The sequence below is a fragment of the Cygnus olor genome, chromosome 3, assembly GCF_009769625.2.
Source record: "Cygnus olor isolate bCygOlo1 chromosome 3, bCygOlo1.pri.v2, whole genome shotgun sequence".
NCBI lineage: Eukaryota > Metazoa > Chordata > Aves > Anseriformes > Anatidae > Cygnus > Cygnus olor.
Window position 1 is genome coordinate 9,996,327 of NC_049171.1, and position 22,945 is coordinate 10,019,271.

Consider the following 22,945-nt stretch of genomic DNA (forward strand, 5'->3'; position numbering starts at 1 on the left):
AGTGGAATGAGGTTGCTTGGTTTTGACAGGCATTAAGACATGATAATTAAAACCACTGTGCTTCTTCAAAAGAATATTTGTATGCATGGGTGTACAGGGGCTAGATCACTGTCAGTCAGATCAATATCATAGGGGCTTTGGTTTCCGCAAGCATGAAGAAATGATTAACAAGGAAACATTTAGTAAAGAAGGCTTGAGGAAGAGCTTATGGGGAAAGATAAATATATATATGTAAAATATATATAGTATATATATAATTATGAGCAGAAGTGCCCTCTTGAAGGATATGAAATTAAGAGAGTAAAAGAAAGTTGTAAGAGATCAAAGTAATACTGCAAAGAAGATAGCAGCTGAGCAAGGTAATGTACAGGTGGTGTAAATTCCAAAATATGCAAAATGAAGTAGTGTTGCAAGCCTTTGCAAATCAGTTAATTGGTGTAACAGACATCGGTGGGATAACTGGCAGAACTAGAATATCAATACAAAGGGATGTAACTTGCTTAGGAAAGAAAGGATGGAGAAAGGAGGAGGACAGACTGAGTTGTTCTGACATCCAAATGCTAAGGACAGGGAGACCTCTTGAATATTTTGTCCAACAAACCAGGGCAGACAGATCCATGAGACTCTTTCTGACAAACTTCTGAGCCATCTGAAGTACACTATTTCATATGCTTGATATCTGTACAGGAAGGAATACGGCAACACAGACACTGTCAAGCTAGCTCTCATAAGGTGTTGTTTTCTTTTTTCTTTCTTTTTTTTTTTTTAATATATAAAAAGTGGTGAAAGCAACTGGCAGAGAATATGTAACAGCTGGATACAGAGAATTTGAAGGTGAAAAGCAGATCGGCTGAATGTATTGAGGGTAACGTTTCTGCTAGGACAGAAATACATATCTACAGCAGAAAGCTGAGATTCATCTCAACTAATCCCCTTAAAATCCTGTCATTGTCAGTGGAGAGATACAGGTAATGTTCATGTAATATGTCTAGGTGACTACTTGAGGGTGAGATAAATTACCTTCTTTACAGTGTGAAGGGAGATAAATTAAGCCTTCAAAATCCACATTTATTTACATGAATCCCATGACAGATACTGAAAAATGATGACCTTCAAGGAAAAAGTAAATAAATTAGAATTGTTTAGACTAAACAAGAAACAAAGAACATGGTAAGTTTTCAAGTAAAGAATAATAATTTAATGTCCATGGTAGATAACATAATGTGTAACAGTAGAGTCAGATTAGACTTTAGTTAATGATAAGAGAGGAATTCTTGACTGGATTTCATGGCAAGATAATGAAACTTCCATCCTCTGTGCTTTCTAAGAACAGGATGAGCAAATATCTGCTGAAAATTATACAATATCATTGATATTCCCTTAGACCATTGGAGAAAATTTCCAGCCCCTATGATTTCATTCACTTTAAAGATGCAAGAGTATCATCCAGAATTTCAGAACTTCAATGAGAGACAACATGGTAAGAACCAAGCAAAACTGGTGAACTACAGATGCAACACAGAATGCTTGAGAAAACTAAAATGTAGGCAAAAAATGTCAGGTAATAGTTGAAAACAGATCTGAGAGTTCAGAAAGTGAATGCAGATACATTCTGAATTGCTGATTGAATGTAGGGTACAGAAATGTTATGCCAGGAGCTGCCAAAGGTGGTTATGGTTACTGCTAGCAATGAGCTAAATGAGTGCAGTACTCATAGTAGCATTGGAGTATGGTCATCCATACTATTTAATGAATTTTCTGGTGTGGTTTTGGCCTGCTCCAACTAGGATTCTCATAGTATTCAAGCCTTAGGGCCAGAGAAGAAAGAGTTCCTGATTCCATCTTGTATAATGGTGCAGATACAGCCCAGAATTATAAAAAGCAGCAGAAGTTTGATTGTTGGAAAGCAGTTGTGAGAAAACAGACTGCAAAATTGGCTGAAAATTGCCAGAGCAGAAGCTGAGAAATTGGTAAGACAAAGGAGAAGACGGAGCATTTAATGTTTTGAGGGGTAAGATAGAGTAGGAAAGGCATTTTACAAAGGTATTGATCAGTAAAAAGAGGAAAGACTATCAACAGCAAGCCAGTGTGGAAATATGTCTTTATGGAGTGCAAAGAACAGTACAGCAGAAAAGAATCAAGGGAATCCAGAAATAGGAGGCAGGTGAGGGAGGTCAGGAGGAATGCTGTAAACTTGCCATGCTGCAGGGTCTCCGAATACCGGACTGAAGTACTGAGAACAGCCACAGTGATGAGGATCAGTGAACTCTGTGGACTGCATTGGCCTGAGATTGTTTCTGCTATGGAGAAAGAGGAAGATACAGATACAGAAGGACAATGAGTGAAAGCATCGAGAAATATCCAGCTGATCAACCTGAATATTCAGTGGTAAAGAGGCATCTGGCAGTCCGGTGGGGCATGCTGTTCCAGCAAAGCTGCGAGGTCTCCTGAATTCTTACATAGATTTGCAAACTCTTTCAGTTATGGCTAAAGAAAATTTCTTAATTTCTTGGTGAAAGTAAGACACCTTAGTGTACGGTAGCCTGAGTAAGACAACATAGGAAGTCCTTCTCCACTCTATTTGTGTGCTTAGGGGGTTGGCTGGACAAAAAACATTAAAGGGCAACCTATTTGCATTTGTGAAGACTGATGAAGGTAAGGCTGTAGTCTACTTTTCTTCTGAATTTGTCCACTCTGGAAAATCACATAGCATGTTCTTCCAAAGTTAATGCTGTTGAAATTGCACTGTCTAGACCTTGAAGTAAAAATTTGGCTCCGTGTTTCTCCTTGTACCCATTCCAGAGCATAGCTCCTACTAAGTTACAAAATAGAGCAATATTTTGATGTGTGGGACTTAATAAATTTACACCTACAGCCATAATCTTGTTGATAGAGTCAACATAATCTAAAGCCAACAGCAGTAGGGAAATGAAGTGAGTTTGGGTAACCCTTTGTAGTCTAATGTTTACTTTATTCTGGTGAACAAGCTATTAAAGAATGTGTTTGCATCCACTATAGTGTTCGGATTGGGGCTATCTTCATAACCACTCATTTTTGCCGAAAGGGAACTATTCTGATTATTTCCATAAATGCTTAGACAATGAAGTTGAAAGGGTTTGGTTGGGTTGTTGTTTTTTTTTTTTGGTGGTGGTGGTGGTAGTGGTGGGTTTTGTTTGTTTGTTTGTTTGTTTGTTTGTTTTTGTACTATCCCTGTTGTTTCATTAGTATGGCATCACTTTCTGTCTATTCTTTCTGTCACTGTAAATTCATCTCTTTAGCTCAGCAAGGAATACAATATTGTTTTTTATGTAATTAAGATACTGTCTACAGCTCAAAACCACACAGTCATGCCACCACAACAGACTTTATTTTTAAATAGTTAGGGGCATGTATAGCTCTGAAAGTTTTTCAGAGTTAAGTCTGAAATACTGAACCCGAAATTTTATGGATATATACAACCATGTGTAAGTCATCTTTTTAAAGTTTCTTTTGACACAGACAACTGTGTCTGTATCGAAACATAGTTGTCTTTATAGAGTATCTTGAATTTCCACAGATAGCATATTATGACCCCTTTGTTTCCAGTGTGATTTTACAATTAATCTAGCCTAATCTAATCTTCTTCTTGCAAATAAGGAAGCAAATGATCTTTGGATATTCAGCAAACAAGCAAGAAGTTTAAAGACTTGAGGAAAAAACACATACTTCAGTGCAAGTACAGGAAATCTCTGTCTTGCTTCAAGATTCAAGTACAAAAAGAAAGTTTATCTGTCCCAGGTTAGAATCATGTTTCTTCCCGGAAATTAGCACAGCTTTCCAGGTTCCAGCAAAAATCTGTTGATATCCAAATAGTCAACTAAAAATGTATTGGTTCAGGATTTAGTTCTAAAATCTTTAGAAAGTAATAATAATGCTGCTAGACATGTGTTTCTTCAAAATCAGGGGATCTTTTATTTCATATTTTATTTGTTTGACTGCATTGTGGATACATCAGTCTGCTCGAGCTCAATAGATACAGGAATTCATCTAACAACTGGCTAATTGAATTGGTGGTTAAATAACCCTAAGCACTGAAAAGCTTGATTGATTTCAGTCATTATTGTTTGTGAAAACTAATAATTTAGTTGAAGGATATTAAGTCCTTGCTGTGACACTTTGGGTTAAAGAGCTACCAATAATATAAAACACTCTTTTCTTTTCTGGATCCTTGATCTGAGCCCAATCAGGGTTCCTCTATCACAAAACCACCACAAATAAATCAAACACATTTTGGCACAGTTTGTCGTCTCTGCTTAGCAAATTTATGAGACTAAACTGACACTGATCCTTAATCACCTTTAATCCATGGAGAGGGAATGATCCTACTAGGGCAGGAGAAAGGTCATTGGCAGGATCATGGGGAGAAAGTAAGTTGGCAGTTAATTTCATAAACCTGACCTGGGAGTAAATGAAAGGCTTCCATTTTCAGGTTAATCTATGAAGCAGTGTATATAAAAGGTCTGCATATAAAGAAGTTAGGAAATTTTAAGAAGGTTTTTACGTGTTAAACGCATGGTAAACATGGTGTTTATCTGGTAAAACTTTGATTTCACTTTTAGGCTGTCAGACCTTTTTGTTCATGATAGTTATATAATTAACAATATAATTTTTCATTATTAAATGTAAATTACTTGGTTATGAATTACAGGAGGTAGCAGCAGCTTAAAATGAAACTAACTGTGTAAGAAAGGACTGGGGGTTCTACGACTGTCTCCAGGCGCGTTGGCCAGTTTCTGTAGGTTTGCAACCACATTTTTTTTTTGACAAGTACTTTTACTTTCCTAGTTGCTATGTGAAAAACCCACACGAATGAATATTTACAGAGGCCCAGACCCTGCAAAGACTGGTGTAATGTGCTCCACTTTCCGTGCTTTGGATTATCCCAGTGAGCCAGGCCTTGCCATAATGTATCAGTCCTGGATAAGTACAGGTTTAAAGGAACGGGATTAGACTAAGAAAATTCAGAAAATGCTAAAATTGGCCTTAGACTGTGAAACTGGATAAACAAATTGAATAAGTGAAAATACTCTGGCTGGAAAAACTAAAGAACTTCTATAGCTTCATCTTTCAGAAGTGCTAGGCTGATTCAAGACCAAGTCTTTAGGAGCTCATTTCCTAAATAAAGAACTTAGAGGTGCAGGGCTTTTGCCATGCATGCAGAGGGTGAGAAAAGAGTGAACTTTGCTCCTTTCTTCCAAAGTCTCTTTAGGAGAGGAGTGCAGGTCTTGTATCCTCAGTGGATGGAGATTGTCATCTCTCTCCTGACCTTTCATCCCACATTTAGTCTTACCTTTCACATGTAATGATTTTTCAGAATATTAATTTCAGTCTTATGTTCTCTTTACTAAACCCCGGATAATTTCTCTCTTCATGAAGTAGTGAGTTATAGTGGTGAATGCCAAACACAAAATCTACATTTCCCACGTTTTCAGCATGGACACCAAGGTGACAACTCCAGTACAACTTCCACGTGGTCCATTATGGAAATGTCCCATGCGAGCATTTTGAGCCAGGGTCCTACAGGCTCCTGGATGTGCTGTATTTTGTGAAGTCACTAATTCTGCAAATTTCAGTAAGACTCCTTCATCATTCAGGATGTTCAGCGCATGGGCTTGGGGTTGCTGTTGTGGTTGCATTTTATGTTGTACTTGAAATCATGACAAAACCAACAAACATTTTTCTGGGTTGTAGGACTTTCGATAATGATTCTGAGAATCATAAGAGATTTTCAGTAAAGACAAGCATTAGCACTTGCTGGAAGTTTTTCCAGAGCCTGTAACACCAGGTTACAAGCATTGACAAGATGATCTCATAAGGAGACTTTCCTCTGCATAGCCTGAGGAAGGATTTCAGAAGCCATTCATTTTGCGTGTCTCAGCTTCTGATTGTGCCTAGTTCACAGATGGATTTTCAGAGCTGCTAAAATGCTCAAACAGTCCCAGGGAGCCCTTTAAGATGGCTTTATAATTATGCACGAAAAGTGAGAGAATTCTTCTGAGTTACTTCCTTTGAAAAAGCAGCTAAGTATTCATGAAATGTCAGAATTGCCTTTTCTTTTTTTTTTTTTTTTTTTTTGTAATAGGAAAGAGCTAAATATTCAAAAAATGCCAAGGTTAGCAGAGTATAGTGTTAGGAAATAGCAGAGAGATTTCTCCCTGAACTTGTGACTTAGATTTGAGAAAAATAGCTTTTCTGAAGTAGCCCATTTTGACATTCCACAGCAGCAAGAGAGAAGAAAGTTACTGTTCCTGCTCTGGAATGGTATCTCTTTCAATATGGTTTTAGTCATTAAGCATTTGTCAATGTAATGTGGATTAAAGGGAAGAAATAAACTTGGGATATCTTGACTTTAATAAGGATTTTTACACTGTCTCCTGTTGTATCTTTATAACAACATTCAGGAATTATGACATACTTGAAACAACTACTAGACAGCTGTGTGGAAAAGAGGATTCAGGAGGATTTTTGAAACTGGAAAGATGTAGCTAGAAAAGTTTTGTAACAGTCTTACCTTCATTCCTTTACCTGTCAATAGTTTTGTTAGGGATCTCACTGGTGGAATACCATGTATGTTTACTGAGTTTACAGACAATATGATGCTAGAAGATACTGCACATTTGCTGGAGAAGGATGGGATCAGCATTCAAAATGACCTTCAGATAAAACAAAGAGAAATAGTTGGGGAGCAGGTAGAACTGAATGCTGTCCTTCTTTAAAGAGCCAGGCTGTTCTGGACATAAGTTTGGATGCTGAATCACTGGTTAAGCAGCAGTTTTTCAGGAAAAGATCCTGGGAATGTCATAGGACACAAGCTGATGGGGTTTAACCTGCTGTGCTGTCAAGAGGCAGATGTGACTGTGATATATATGAAGAGGTACATCGGCTGAAGGAACTATAGCTCTGTTGTTGAACAGAGGTAGACTCTCCAGCATAAACTGAAGTACCGTGACAGTAAAATTCAAGGGGTATGAGCCATTGAACGTATCCAGAGAAAACCAAGCAAGAATGGTAGAGGACCTAGAGAACAGTACCTGAAAGGAAAGATTGTTAAAAGTATAAATTACTAGCCCTTCACAGCTATTTGCTCGAAGATTACTTGCATTAACTGTATCTAGTATTAGAGGAGCTCAGGGCAAGATGCTTAGATGGGAATGCGTATATGGCAAGTAAGTGTGCTTATCAGTTTCCCGTGGCAGTAAGGTTCATAGTTAATGGTGTATGACATTAAAGAAGTACTTCCTTGTATTGTTTTGCATTTTAATGGATTGTGCTGTAAGGCGGAAAAACAGCATATCATGAGTATTGTGAATGCGTTGATAACAACACGTCTTTAATTGTACTTCTCTGGCTGCACCACCATTCTTAATTTTGCAGTATCCCATAGCGGCTGGGACTGTCAGTATACACACTGCTTCAGATGTGGTCATGTTGTGTGATTTATATAGTGGTACTGCAGAATTCTTTATTGTCATCTTCCTATTATTTATGAAACATAATGTATGATTTGATTGTATTTTTGAGTAAAATACACAGTGAACAGAAGTCATCTTAGCAGTCTCTGAATTTCTGATTCCCTTCCTTGCTTTAATTTAGAAGCTTTTAAGGTAAAAGAATATTTTGAGTCTTTCCACATGTATATTACTTACCATATCTTGAATTTGTACTTCATATACTAGTGAGTTGATTTCTTCTCTCTCCTCTTTAGGTCGCTTCCACATTTCTCACTGCCTGGCCCTCACAAACCAACTAGCATTGTATCCTGTGCAAATGCTGTTAGTACACTACTTGTCCCATCACCAGACCATTAAAATAAATTAAAAGTAATACATGACATGAATATGAAGCTGTACTAGAAGCTTAGGCCAGGACTCATCCCACCTCAGTTTAGACACTTAATTCAAGTTGGGCTGGTTGAGGTCTAAAGTCCTTGTCAGTGAAAAGTCGTCTTGAAAAGTAATTTAACCCACCCCATAAATGATCAAATCAGCAGCTGTGTTCAACAATTATTCACAGGTTTTAGTACTAATCACTATTTAAACATATTTGTGATGAATCTAGACCCTATTCCTCTCTGTGATGTAAACCATTTAATCTAATCTAATCCTAATATTTTTTCTTTTCTTCAAGACTATTTCTTAATGCATTACAACCTTTCATTTATAGCTGTTTAGCTTCAACTACAGTTTATGGTGTGAAATTGCAACAGAGAGCATTTAGAAGACCACTAGTTTTTGTCATCTGGTTGTGTTTACTGAAATATTCAAGAAATTATGGGTCAGTAAAATGCTATTTTCCTTTGTAAAATCAGTAGTGATTAGACACTGTTTTCTGCTTCCGAAGCCTCTGGACAGGGTGATTCTTACATAGCAGGATTGCTACCAGCTCTGCAATTCCTCATGTAAGGTTCTTTAAAATTCTGATATGTACCTTCTTGCCCTGACTTTTCTAGTATATTCTGTATATACTAGAATATAGAGTAGAATATATACTGAATATAGAGTACAAACTTCCTGAATGTTTTGGACAAGAAAGGTCGAGGCAAAAAAAAGGAAAATCAGTTAGCTTCCAAACACTGTAAGTATCTTATTTAGCTACTCCTTTAGCCTGTGATTATCTGTTAGACTCACCAATTCTTGTAGGCCTTTTGTTTCTGATATACCTAACGAATATTTTATTGTTTATTTTTAATTCTTGTAATGTTTGTTCTTGGAAACCTACTTTTGCTCTTTGCAATTTCCTCTTACTTAACGCCTGCTGAAGTTTAAGTTCCTGTTTATTGGCTTCCCTTGGATCATGTTTCCAAAATTTGAAGGATTTCTTTTTGGTTGAAATAGACTCTTGAACCTTGCCATTCATCCGGTTTAGCTTAATCCTGCCTTCCTGGTTCCCTTTCTTACACAGTACACAAGTCTTCAGAGAGTGTTCCTTTGCAAGTAGTGTCATTATTTCCTTTGCTGTCCTACAGTTTTACTTTTAGGATCTTTATGACTAATTAAGTTTACTAAGGCTGTGAATTCCACTTCATTTCTTATTTTTTATTAAAAAAGAAAAGCATGAGCAACTCAGAAATATGAACAGAACCCACAAAGAACAAGAGGTAGGATGGAGAAACTAAGATGGGAGATGAGGAGCACAGTATTTACTGTTGACTTTACCCACAGTCCCATGTATGCTGTATGACTGAACTGGAAGTGCAGAGCTGCATATAGGATCCAAGTATAAGCTGGTATGTGTCAGGTTCTGCACTGATGGCCACCAGTGTTTTCATCCCTGCCTACCATCTACTGTTTGAACAGTGTCTGGAGCTGAATTGAGAAAAGGAAGACAAATGTCAGTTCTTGAATTTGAAACAGTGCTGTAGATGGACAGACTTTTGCCAGCTGTCCCATAGGATTAGATGACAAAGTTGCTAGCTACAAAACTGCAGAGAGGTCCCTTTGCTTGGTAGAATAGGATGGGGCAAGCAAATTTTTGCAGGATTTGTTGGATTGTTTACATGCTGCAACATCTTGCCCTTTTGTCTTACACTAGCTGTATTCAATGTTTAATTGAAAAAGACAGAGCTCTGCAGGCATAGAACAGCATTGCATCTTCTTCGGCTGGCTCAGAACTAGATACTACTTTCTAAGATTTTGTTTTTCATTTGAGAGCACTGGCTTTGTCTTTTAACATTTGATCTTTGGGGCCATCACTCAACTCTCCAGTGGCGTTCTGTTTCCGTAAAGCATTGCTGGAATTTAGCCAACTGCATGTTTTGGTCACCACCAAAGACCTATGTAATTGCCATTTCCTCCCCTATCACACATTTTGAGAATGTATTACTCCTGTCTCATAGCAATTTCAGGCCCAATACTGTCATTAAGTATTTACACGCAAAACTTCATCGGTTCATATTTTAAAAGATTGTCAATCTTTTCATTTTCTCCTTTTTTCAGAAGAGAAATTAGTAGTTTAGAATAGTAGTTTTAGATAGTAGAATTAGCAGTTTCAGTCGATCTAGAACCTGGACATTGAAATGCCTTAAGGTAATGTAGCCATTTGTGGTCTTCTCTTGGTACTGCAAACTGTGTCCAGTCCTGTTTGGGTAATATTATGCAGGACTACAAGTTTTGACGATGCTGTATTTGCCATTGCCTTTATTATTTGTCAGGTTGAATATTTGAATCACTTGTGTATTGAAATGTCAATAATTTAATAATCTAATATTTAATAATGTCTCTTAAATGTAATGCTTTGAATTTAAAAACTCACTCTTGCAAACACTTCAAGGATGATTTATCATGCTTACTTTTTTTTTTTTACCTTTTCAGTGGCGTTGTCAAGATGATGACTGCTCTAGTCACCTTACCTTTTTGCATGGTTGGGAACAAATAGCTTTTTGTGAAAGATATGCTGTGTAATTACATTATTGCATGTTTCTTTCTCTACAGCCAACATCTTGTATATGGCAAGCCAAGAGATGATGAAGGTTGTGGAGAGAGACAGTACAACCATAAAGCAAAATTTAAAAAAGGTAACTACTTAATTCTGAGTTTTCATGGGAAGTCCATGTGCATGGGGAAATTTTGCATCCTTTTATATTATTGCAAAACCAGAATTTCAGAAGGATTCATTCTGATTGTATGTTAGTGCCATTCCACTGATTTGGAGAAGCCGTTAAAAGGGTCAGTGATCATTAAAGTGTCACTGATCCACACCTTTGTAGATATAGTATTCACCACTACCAGATACAGCATTCCAGTAGCTCCTGTCTCACAGCATTCCTGTGTCCTCCTTATGTCCTTGCTTGTATGGTATCCTTCGTGGAGGTGAAACAGTGTATGTTCTGGCTAAGCCTGAGTTGATTCCCAGTGAGGCCAGTAGTTACGTAGATTGTGATGAGACAGGCAGATGGCCAGCCAAGACATGAGTCCAGGCTGATTGACCAAATCCTCACACTTTGCTGCTGGACAGATCAAGCAGAACGTGTACCAGCGGTGTTGTGTGATATACAGGTCTGCTCAAGAGGTCTAGACCACTGTGTCCAAGAGTAGAATCTGATCCATGACATTTTCAACTTGACATCTGTTAATACCAAGGGATTCTGCAAGCTTGTTTTTTCTATGGCATCAAAACTTACAAGACATTGGTCAGCAAAATGTACACAGTTCAGCCATCTGATTGTCATGTAAGATAAAGATGTGGAAAGCACGTTCGCTGGAGACTGAAGCTACTGCTGAACTAACAAAGTAAACAGTTCAGGGGACCTTTCTCCTGCACTGAGCTTTCTCATGTGTGGAGATTTATTGTTGAAACGGGTCCTGGTACAGTTTGGGTCTACACCGATGAACAAACATTCTCCTAATCAATTCCCAGGCATGGTTCTGGGGTTGGCAGAGGCCAGGAACTGTTCCTAATTGGAAGTTTTGTTGTGGTCACCCTGTTTTGGAGGCTGAGAGAATGTAATAGTCAGACCATTCCAGGTGGCTGATGAGCCAGAAAACTGCCACATTTAATAAACTACTATTGGTGTAGTCACTGTGTGAGTAGATAATCAGCATAACATGTATTATTCTACTGTGTTCACTTCCTTCACTTTTTTTTTTTTGTATCATCCTTGTCCTTTTATTGGAAGAATCATTCCAAAACTTTGCACTGGCAGAGATTTTCCTTGGAGAATGGGATTTTCTAGGACAGAGGTCCTATATCTCTGCAAGATTACTTTGCGCTTTGTGAATAGATATGGTACAAAGTTCACTTAATAAATCAGTCTTTCTTTTTTTGGATGAAAATTGATTTATTTTTGACATATCCCACTGCCTTTTCTGCACTTCAAAAGGTATGTTCAGATGGTTCAGTTCTAATTATTTTTTTTAATGAGCTAAAATAGCACACATGAACAAGGAACATGACACTGCACTGGGCATGCATATTTCTTTACATTTTTATTGCAGAGCATTCAGCGTTCTTCTGCACTTAGGGAGGAATCTCAGTGAAGAAACTGAAGGGCTGATTGTGCAGACTGCAAATACTCTCATTGTCTTAAATAAAACTTTCCGTGGGTTGGTCCAAAGCCTAATGAACTCAAGGGAAACCGTTAATTTTATTGACTGAGTCGCCTCTCGGAATGTCAGGGAGCGATGGGCTCTGCCTGCCACGTAAGGGAAAGGTTCCATGAGCTGAGGGTGACTCCCTAAGCAGGGTGCTCTCCCACAGCACCCAAGTGGGACAGGCAGAGCAAAGTGCTGGTAACAGGGTCCACCAACGATCCCAGAACAAAGCAAAGCAATGAGGAAGAGAATCCAGTCAGGAGCAAAAGGTGGCAGGGCCAGAAACAGGACTGGGGACAAGGCTACAACATGGGTCCAAAGTTTATCCAGGAGTGATCATAGAATCATTAAGGTTGGAAAAGACCTTCAAGATCATCTGGTCCAACCATCCCCCTTCTACCAATGTCACTCACTAAACCGTGTCCAAAAACATGACAGGAAGCAAGCCACAGGGTGGGGTCTATCCAGGCAAAAAGCTGTGTACGGCATAGGCCTGATGTCAGTGCAGGAGGCAGGGCCAGAGGCTAGCTCTTGGCAGAACTAGTAGCTCATACAAAGGCTAAAGGCCGAGGAATGGAGATGGAGATGGTTAGAGATGGAGACCCTGGACCCACGGGCAGGGAGTGTGGGTGAGGGTCCCAGGTGAGGCTGGTAAGGGCCTGCTAGTGTCCTCAGGGCCCTGAAAGTGAGGGCAGGACTCTGTAGGTTGCCTTGGAATTAGTCAGGGTACAAAAGTAAAGAGTTTCCAGGGTCAGGAGTTGGAGTGCTTTTGGAAATTTTAATCACAAACACATGCTTAAGCGTAAAAGCTTGGTTGGATGAGGATGATAGAGCTGACAATTAGCTGTAGCTCCAGTGACTTCAGAAGGTCCACTCAGATGCTCCAGATTACGAATATGCTTATTTCTTGTGCTGAATGAAGGCCCATAGCCAACAGTAAGAGTTTGCAGGTGTCTTAGTCTGCTTCATCTGTGCGGTTGTTGACTCTCTCAGTCTAAGCACAGCCTTGGCACACAGGAGCTTTTTTAGACCTGTGTTAACTTTCTTTTATTGATTCTTCTATGTCCTCATACTTTTAAAGTGGGAAACATACTCAAGAAAACAAAAAGCTGAAGCGAGCTTATAAGCAGCTTGCAAACCGAAGAAAAAGCAAGTCTAAAAGTGAAGCTAAATGATTCTCTTTTTTCATTCCCCTAGTAATTTCTGGGAATGTAAGAATTAAGGAAAATTTTTATAGCTGGCATTATGTTAAATTTGAAGTATATTGACAATAAAAAATGGGCTTAACTTATAAAGGTTGGAAGTTTATAAAAACAGGAACTATAGTCCAAGTTGCTATAGAACTGGCAAGCTGTCACTTCAAAAAATTTATACTGTTTAGTGGTCACTGTGATCATATGCTAAAAGCCAATCTTAACACCTGACTTTGCCAGCTGCTGTGGAATAGAAAAGTTATTTCTGGATCATATTTGCATTCTGTGATCTGAAGAAGAAAGAAGAAGAGACAGTAAATTATTCCAATCTTTCCATGTCCAGGTTTAACTATAATTATTACTAGTAAGGGACCAGGAGAAATTTTATCTTAGGCACCAGATTCTAACAATGCTTATTGCATTGTGTTATTGCATTGCATTTTGCATTTTGCAATTGCTTATTGCATTGATTTATGTCAAAAGAACAGGGGCTGGAATATTTTGGGGATAGTTATTTGAGGTATTTTACTTATAATCTTCTAAAGACAGAAGTTATGCGCATGAAATAGCAATGGAATTGTATGAAGAGAATGGAACCTATCTTCTGACAAAATAATATGTGACAGAGCATTTAAAATATGGGCTGTAAAGTTATATCTGGATCAAGCAGTACATGAATGTAGGCTTCTTATTGCAATAACACGAAGACTTGTGATAAATCACAAAATCCAAACAAATAAGGTAGGGGATACTGATGTAAGATTTGCTCAGCTATGATGGTTAATTATCATTAGCTGATTGTGTCTAAGCCAGCTGAGCTACATACTTTCACTGTAATAACACCAACTCCCTTTCCTAACAGAAACTGGAGGCAAAGATACTACTGTACTAGAGGAAGTTTATTGTAATTCTTGCACAAAAGGAAGTGGGTGTAATTCAGTATTCATAAAAAATATGTCAGCACTGAGCATCACAGAGGTTTTACATATAGAATAAAAATTTAAAAGAGAAATGGAAAATGACTATGTTAGGCATTCAACCAGCATGCTTGTCATGGACAATGATATCTCCACATAAGAGCTCCCTACAATACTTAAGTCTGCATCATGCCACATTCATTGTTTTATTTTAAGTCTGAGCTTTTTAGACTCTTTTCTTGGATTTTGTAATCCTGTTGTAATCAAGAAGAGATTGCCTTAAAGGGTAAAACTAGGGGGGTTGCAGCGGAAATTTTGTAAAATAAAATCATCCCTTTGGTTTTTATACTTATTGTGATATATTTTATTCATTACTCTCTGTGTAATACACAGTAGCTCAAATTTTAAGTGTAGGATCTGCTCCAAAGCCCATCTAAATCAATGGAAAAGCTCTGACAGACTTCACCAAGTCATCTAAATCAATGGAAAAGCTCTGACAGACTTCACCAAGTCATGAATCAGTTTGGCAGTGATCTTTCTGTAGCAGTTCATAATTTCTTAAGACAATAAACCATCTCTTCCAGTAACAGAAAATCACGATTCTTTTGAGTAGCATATTAAACCTAAAAAAGGTTTATCTGCTTCTTCAGTTTATTTTCACCAGTGATTTGGTGCAGCAGATACATTGATTGTGTAAGGAAAAAAGACAGGAAACATCTGAAGTAACATTACAAAGATGAAAAAAATCTGCTGCCTGAGAAGAATGTTTTTTAATCAAGCTGGAAAATAGATATTGGAAGTTTAAGGACACATGAATCTATTTTCACTCACATTGAGGAAGTTTGTGTTGTGGGTGGCTAATAACAGGCTTATAGCCTGTAGATGTTTAGGTGGTGAAGAAATTCTCTTTTGAAAAAATTAAAGGAATGAAGTATGTGTTTGCCATTTTCTGCTTCTTTCAATGGTGAATTTAGAATTTAAAGTAATACAAGTTTATATCTCACCAGTAATACCATAGAAAAGCTGTTATCCAAAAGCATCAACTGAACTGATACTGAGACATGGATATTTAGATTAAATATAGTAAAAAATGAAATATTTCCTTTCCACAGAAATGTGAAGTGCTACATTTTTCTTTTAAAAAACTACCTTTATATATATTTTTTTTTTAAAAAAAAAAAGCAACCAAGAACTATTTTGACCCCTGAAGCAGCTGTTTTGATGTTGCCCAGTGTTTTTGTTTGGTTCTCTGTAGACACATACAGGGGGTTAGTAATTATTCCCGCTGCGAGAAGCATGATCTGAAGATAAGTGGTTAAAAGAATACTACAAATATTTTGCCTGCCCACAGCTTGACTGAGTTGCTTGCCTACATTTGTGAAAAACCTTCCAAACGCTCTTTTTCAATAGGTGCAAAGTGCTCTTCTGAGCCAAGAACACCTCTTTTTTGGCTGGTCTCACATCCTTTTTGGCCTGCACTCCCTGGAGGTGCAGAGTTGAAGTTAGGGAAGTTACACAAGTGCTTGGGGATTTTGGTGCCTGTGTCATTTAACTACAAAAACAAGCTTCTCTTTGAAGCACCCAGAATGCCTAATCAGGGATCAGCACTTTCCCTCCTCAATGGAAAAGGATCCCAGTGAGCGTTCAAAAAGTTCGGTGGGCTACAGTCTACTTTTCTGTGATATTTCAAGTTTCCTATAGCTGAGCTCCTGTTAGCATCTTTCATGCCATGTAGCATTCCAATAAGGAGGCGGTGACGTGGACTTCCAGGACTGAGGGTGGTATAAGGTGTGTGCTTCATAAAACAGGCAAAGACAGCAATATTTCCCTAGTCTTTTGAAGAATACTTAAGAAATTACCCTTTAACCATGACAAACCCTTAAATGTGAGGATGTGAGGGAGATGCTTACCTTCCCTTGCTCTGCTGCAGAACTCATTGCACAGAAGAGAAAAAAAATGTCATTTACAGCCCATCACTGATCCTGTTGTTTCAACAGAGATCTAACTGCATCACCTGAGGTAAGTTCCCCTGAACGTAGGCAGCATCGGGATGCTTTTCAGAGGGAAATAATATTTGCAGTAAATAAGGTTGGAGGAATCTGGCCCAGTAATATTATCGCTTAAAGAGTGGTTTCAGGTCTGTTTTTATTTTCATAGTTATACAGACTTGACTTGTGAAATATTCATGTTGCTGACACATCTATATATATACCCTTGAAAGGTTTCTAAGTCTTTAAAAGTAACATAATATAAATAAGTTAATCACCCTGGTTTGTTGGTAAAGCCTATGCATCCTTTTTAAAAGCACATTTTACTTTGCACTGAGTTTGAGAGTAGAAGTGGCTTGCCTGATCTCTTAGATCTACATGCCAGGAACATTGCTAACAGAAGTTATGTAGGTGGCCAAACTGCAGCAAAGGTAGAGAGAAGCTCTTTCCCCTTCCTTGGTTTATTGAATTTCCAGTTATCACTGACAAAGGCATGAAAGCAGGGAGCCTCTGCTCTGTCCGTTTGGTAGAACACTGTATGTGACACTGGGGAGAGGAGTAACACATCGTGGATCACGTGCAGAGTAGCCACTCCACCTGCCTGTGTGGCTTTGCATCTTAATTTCACTGAAAGCAAAATATTTTTCCGCTCCTTTTCCAGAGAGGGAAGCTGTTTTTGTTTATTGTTTATGTTGGTTTAGCAAAACTGGTCACATTCTTTACGTTAAATAAAATCACTACAAATACTTCAACTACCCATTACACCTTTGCTACAACCCCTACAGGTTAGTGTGTAAAAATAGCATTATGTACCCCAGATTGCCAACTGCCTCTTCTTGGAATGGTCCATCACAGAATTAAAGAATCATAAAGGCTGGAAAAGACCTCCAAGATCATCTGACCATCTGAACCCCTACCACCAACATCACCCACTAAACCATGTCCCTAAGCACCAGGTCCAACCTTTCCTTGAACACCCCCAGGGACGGTGACTCCACCACCTCCCTGGGCAACCCGTCCCAATGCCTGACTGCTCCTTCTGAGAAGAAATGTCCCCTAATTTTTAACCTGAACCTCCCCTGGCACAACTTGAGGTCATTCCCTCTAGTTAGCACTTAGAAAGTAGAAAGCTGTGGAATCCCAGTTCTGGTAAAACAAGCCGAGAAGCAAGTTCCACAGACCTTGCTATCAAACTGGCTGATCTCAACCATGGCAGGATCACGAGGGGAAAGAGGTGGTGTCTCGGAGAACCAGATCCCAAAGCTTTTAGGGCTTTCTAAGGCAATGCCAGCTCTTTGAATCCTTCCCAGAAACTGATTAGTAAAGCCAAAGCACAAATAAAGCAAGTCAAAAAAAAAAAAATCATGTCCCAAATCAGTATGTTCCCATGTCATTTATACTATCCTTTTGGCAGGATAAGGTGAAGGCACTTTCACAAATCCAGAGAAGCTAAGCCATTTTTTATAAACCATGATTGAAGCTAAAATTAATTCTGGGCTAATGCCTTTTAAACTAGTTTTCATCCAAGAGCAAATGAAACTATTCACTGGTTATCGTGGAGAGACGTCACCCAGAGAGAAGTTGCTCTCTCATTCAGTGAATGTATGTGGGAGTAACGCTGATAAAAGTTAATGTATCTGACACAAGGATTTCAGCAAGGACACCAGTCCAATCCTGCTTGCCAGTGCACATGTGCCGTCAGTTTATATCCACAGAGACCAGTCCTTCGCTCTTTGCCATCAGCTGGAGTGGTGCCTGCCCAAGTAATAAGATCCTAAAGTTGTTATAATGTGTACCGAATTCCAGAGAGATAGAGGAAACTCAATTAATATTTTTTAACTTTTTGGATTTGTTTTTCAGTGTTGACCTATGATGCCACAGAAGAGGCATAAAAGAAATCTCTCTGTAATTTATACTTCTGTGAACTGTCATACTTACTAAAACAAGTGCCAATGGAGTCAACTGCAGGAAATCTTTATTATTTTCTTAGAAACTCTTTAAAATGTAAACATCCTGTTGATACAAATCTCAGATTCTTCTGATGTTTACTTAGCAGCTGCCGTCATTGTGCAGTGTCTGAATACACATACCATATTACATGGTACACAAGTTGACAGAGCCACATTCTGACTTGTGTTTTATTTTACAGAAGCTAAGACTGAAAACAGTTCTTAGCAATTTAATTGTAAAGCAGCTTAGGAGAACATTGATATTTTAAATCTATTGAAACTTGGAAATGGCGTAACTATTTTAAACACACTGTTGTAATGGCAATGATAACCCTCATCCCCTTTACTCTGCCCCCATAGTCAGATCCTGAAAGAGTAAATGTTCTAGGCACTCATAGCAAACAGGGTGTTGCATCAAGGATCATATAAAGACTTTGTTGTGTTCACTGGTAACTGCTGAATCTGGAATACCTGGAAGTCTCAACATTCAGTATTGCGAAAGAATAAAAAATAATCTCACCGCAATGGCAGAAAAGTTAAAAAGTGCAAATATTGAAAACTTCAAGCACAGAAGAAAAATAGAAAGAACCTTCTCTTTATCATTTTGTAAATCTGATTATTTTTAAGCTAGTCTCATTATTTTGGGGGCCTGACTCACCATTTTTGAATGCTTAGGTTGGCAGCAGTTTTTCATTGCTGGTACAGTGGTTGTGCTGACTCAGGACATCTTTACAGCCATGCACAGTCCACAGGAAAATATGTACTTTACAGATCCATGCAAATCATATACTGCACGCCAGTGTTTCCTACTGTTAATGAAGATTCCATGTGCCTCTGGTTACACATGGTTCGTTAATTATGTCTGCCCATGTGCTGCAGTAGCAAAACTACTGGTGTAAAAATGAAGATGAGATTCTGGATGCTTTTGTTTAATACGTTTAAAATAAATATCCCTTAATATGTTAGGAAAATAAGTAACATCGTAACATCTGTTTTGTGGCTGTATATGGTATAGGCAAAGAACAGGGACATTTTATCATTCAGAGGGAGACCCTCAGTGCCACAAATGACATTTAAGCACTGTTGACTTTCATAGCCTCTTTACTGCATTCTGTATCACTGAAAATTTCCACCTTAATTACAATCCTGCTTTTAGATTTTATAGAATAATCCATTAGTAGGGAACCATTTGGAAAACAATTCTGTATTCTGTTGGCAATTTCTAACTAAAAAACATGTTTAAGTTTTAGATTTACAGGCATGCTCACACAGACAGAATGCACACTCCAACATTTGCACACAAAATAAGCAGACAAAATAACTACAGCATCAAATAAAGCTCCCCGGCACTACCTGTTGTAAGAGTGTTCTTAGATGCTTATGACATGCCCTAACTTTCATTCCATTTATGACACGAGTGGCTATCCTGCCTTGACTTCATTTTTTGCTTCAGTCCAAAAGGTTCTACAAGGTCTACGAGGCTCAGGGAAAAACAAATACATTGTTTGCTTATGATAAAAATTCTTGGCTTGGAGAAGGAAGCTATTCTTTCCACTCAGAGGAGATATGGGCTGAGCCAGCATGTAGGGAACTAGTGAGCGAGAGGTAAATAGAAATAAGGAGGGGGAGGCAGGATGAAATCAAAGGCTCTGTTTGTTCCATCAAAGGTAGGCTTCTAATGCTGTGTGAGATAGTGGATTCAAGCTACCCATGCAAGACTGACATGAGATATACAGGAGCTTTCTGTGGAGCTACAGTGGAGGCCAAATGGGCTACTCTAACATATCTGTCTTAAGTTGCATGAAATATGTATGTGCATCTGAGTCATGCTTTATGAGTTTACTGGTAGGAATCTAGAGGTGCAGTAGGCAGTAGAGGTGCAGATGACCCCATTAGAGTCAATAGAGATCTACAGAAGAAGTCAAGGTGGAATTTGGCTGCCTTAAACACAGACATCTGTTTTAATTTGGGGCACTGTAGAATATCTCCATGTGGCCTCCAGCTGCTTTTCCAGCAATTTGTGGGTTTCCTGTAAAATCTATGTCATGCCTGTCAGTCTCATGCAGAACCCTTTGTATCTAGAGCATCTCACAAACGCTGCAGGTACCTACACTCAGGCAGCTGAGTTCTGCCCTTCCCGAAGTGCTATTTCACCCACTTCACAGTAGACACCTGCTGTTCCAGCTGAATAGCTTTCTACACACCAATGACTTAATACTGAGTAAATCTTAACAGACTGTGGTGGGAAATTGATACCTAGTACACATATAAACACCACAAAACAGTTGTATGCATTTAAATGTTTCTATGTTGAATTGAACCCAGTCCTGACACTAGGAAACAACTGGTGGTTGGAGAGAAGTTTGAGGGGTAGAGCTGGGAGTAGAGGTTCTAGACTGAAAAAAAAGATGTGGAGAATTGCTTGGGGAGAAATTGAGACTCTGAATGGTATGAAGAGACCAGAAGACTGTAATTTGGATTTGCAGGGCAAGAAATTGGGACTAGAATAAAAAGCAGAAGTAGTAGAAACTGGAAATGACTGGGTAAGGAGGATAAAGCTAAAACAATGCGCTGAAGATGGTAGAGCAGTCCTGAAACCAGAAGGGTTAGATGGGACAAGATAGAAGAAGTTGTACTTGGAAAGATTGGACAAAAGACTGGGCAAGGCATGTAGTTGGTAAACATACTGGTCTTTTCTGCTTGGAGTGGAACCTAAGTTTCTGAAGTCTTACTGTTCCTGTTCATAGCAGGTGCCTTTGGCTATGTTTGCCTTAAAATCAGGAGCAGCAGAACAGAGGAGAATTTGCAAAGCAAAATAGTAGGTGGTGAGGACCTGATGTTCTCAATGTAGGTGGTTCAGAGGGTTATTACTTTAACCAACCGTTGCCTGTTCCTGTGGACTGAATGCCCATTAGTGACTGGAGCTCAGTGGGTGTGGTCCTGAAAAGCATACTTTGACTTAGTTTTGGTTGAAAGGATAATGCTATGCACAGAGGAAAACCAGCTCCTAGACGTTTCAGACTGCACATTCAAATTGATGTAATTTGACATGAATCTCTGTGCTCCCCATCTGCAAAATGGAGATAAAAATGGCCACTAAGGTGTTGCAGAAATAAATTAATAAATGTGAGCATGCATATACTCTAGTGGTGTGTGCCAGAGGAATGCACATAAGAAAATAAATTCTGTCTGTAAACCATGAAATATGTAGTAAATAAATCCTGAGACCACACACAGAGTATCAAAAGAAAAATACTATCAAATAGCAGCTCATCAACTGACTGTCATCCTGTCAGTGGATTGAATGAGTCAAGGATCCTTTGGATCGTGCCATGAAGGATTAAACCGTAATGCAAGTATACCAGAGGCGGGCTAAGAATGCACATAAATCTTTTGTTTAGTCATTTCCAAATCTGTAAGTTCTCAAGTTTACAACTCTACCTGGAGAATAGCCCATTTCACAGTTCATGCGGACTAAGCCAAGTACTTTATCCACCTTTGTAAGTGTAAATGACTTTTCATCTTTTTTTTCTAAATAATCATGTGATGAGACTCTAGGACTTTAGGACTACTCCGTCAAAATACCTAATGATTTCAAGGAGTACTCCATTAAACTGGAATTGCTCCATTTCTTTTCTTATCAGTTTCATAATCATTATTTTTGTATCTGTCGGTAACGGAGCCCAGGATCGAACATAATTTGGTCAGATGTTTGGTTTTCAGAAGATTTGAATGCACTTGGCCATTTTCAACTGGCTTTTTTGGAGAATTTTTGCTGATGTGACTTACTATGATTTATGAATAGTCACTGCTGAAGGCAAGATCAAAGGAAAATTTCTGCTAAAGCAAAAAACATACCTTGTTTCCAGCAATTACTTAGTAACAAAATTAATAATGTTTGTTAACATGGTTTATGTTCTATGCACATATGCTTGGAAGTATAACTGGGGTTAGTGTCTATGTAACCAAGGTATTGTATTTTGGATACAGTCAACAGTCAGTAATGTCCAAGATTTGGGTAAGCTTCAATAAGAGAAAAGCAAGTAAGACAAAAACTTGTAACATTTTGTGAAATGCAGTCTGGGCTCTTAGCCCACCTCTACCCCAGTGGGCCAGTAGGGTGCACTTAGTTATATTTCACATGGCTACAGAAATGATGGAATTGAAGATTTTTGCGATTAAAGGAAAACGTTTTGTCTCCTAAATTATATAAGCATTGCTCAATTACTCACTGAAGTACAGAAATGACATATGAAACAAATGAGAGTAATGGAATTAGGCCGAGCTCTGTGTGTGATATGTTGAGCAATCAACATCCTTCTCATACCTGTATTCGAACATTTTAGTATAAAGAAACCTCATAATTAATCTTGTTCCTGTATAGTTTTAAGTCCATAGGTTTTTACTGTCTCCTAAAGAACCACTCTCCCTTGAATTACTTTATGGAAATGAAAAACACAGCTATAGCATAGAAAGGTGAACACGGGGGAAAATGATTACTTGGGAAAGAAATACAGACACAGAAATGTTTCTAAGAAAGAGAAAAGTCATTTTACTGAATGTGACATTAACCTGGTATTTTTGACTTCTGTGTTTGGGTGGTCTCTAGCACTGGCTTCATGTATGTCTTTGACCAAAGTTATTAGGGTAAGTTCAAAAGAAAATGGTCTTTGGTAGAATTTTACTTCCACATTACAATCTAAAAATTGCTCATTGATCTCGAGGAGGTGCCTGTGCTCTACATGTGCTGCACTTCAGAAGGATAAAATTCTCCAAGCAAAAATGTTTTGATTTTGAGAATAACCCAGATGATCTTTAGAGGTCCCTTCC

General features: G+C 38.4%; 1 protein-coding gene across 3 annotated transcripts in view; it reads left to right on the forward strand.

Moving 5' to 3' along the window:
* LDAH (lipid droplet associated hydrolase) overlaps positions 1–22,945 on the forward strand; it is a 119,487-nt gene that overhangs the window by 92,576 nt on the left and 3,966 nt on the right. For 2 of the 3 annotated variants that reach the window (XM_040550782.1, XM_040550783.1), the window contains one exon: positions 10,470–10,552. In XM_040550782.1, the coding sequence (XP_040406716.1) occupies positions 10,470–10,552 (83 nt within the window). Of the gene's footprint in view, positions 1–10,469; positions 10,553–18,026; positions 18,048–22,945 lie in introns of those variants that run through there. The other variant, XM_040550784.1, reaches the window with a different exon arrangement.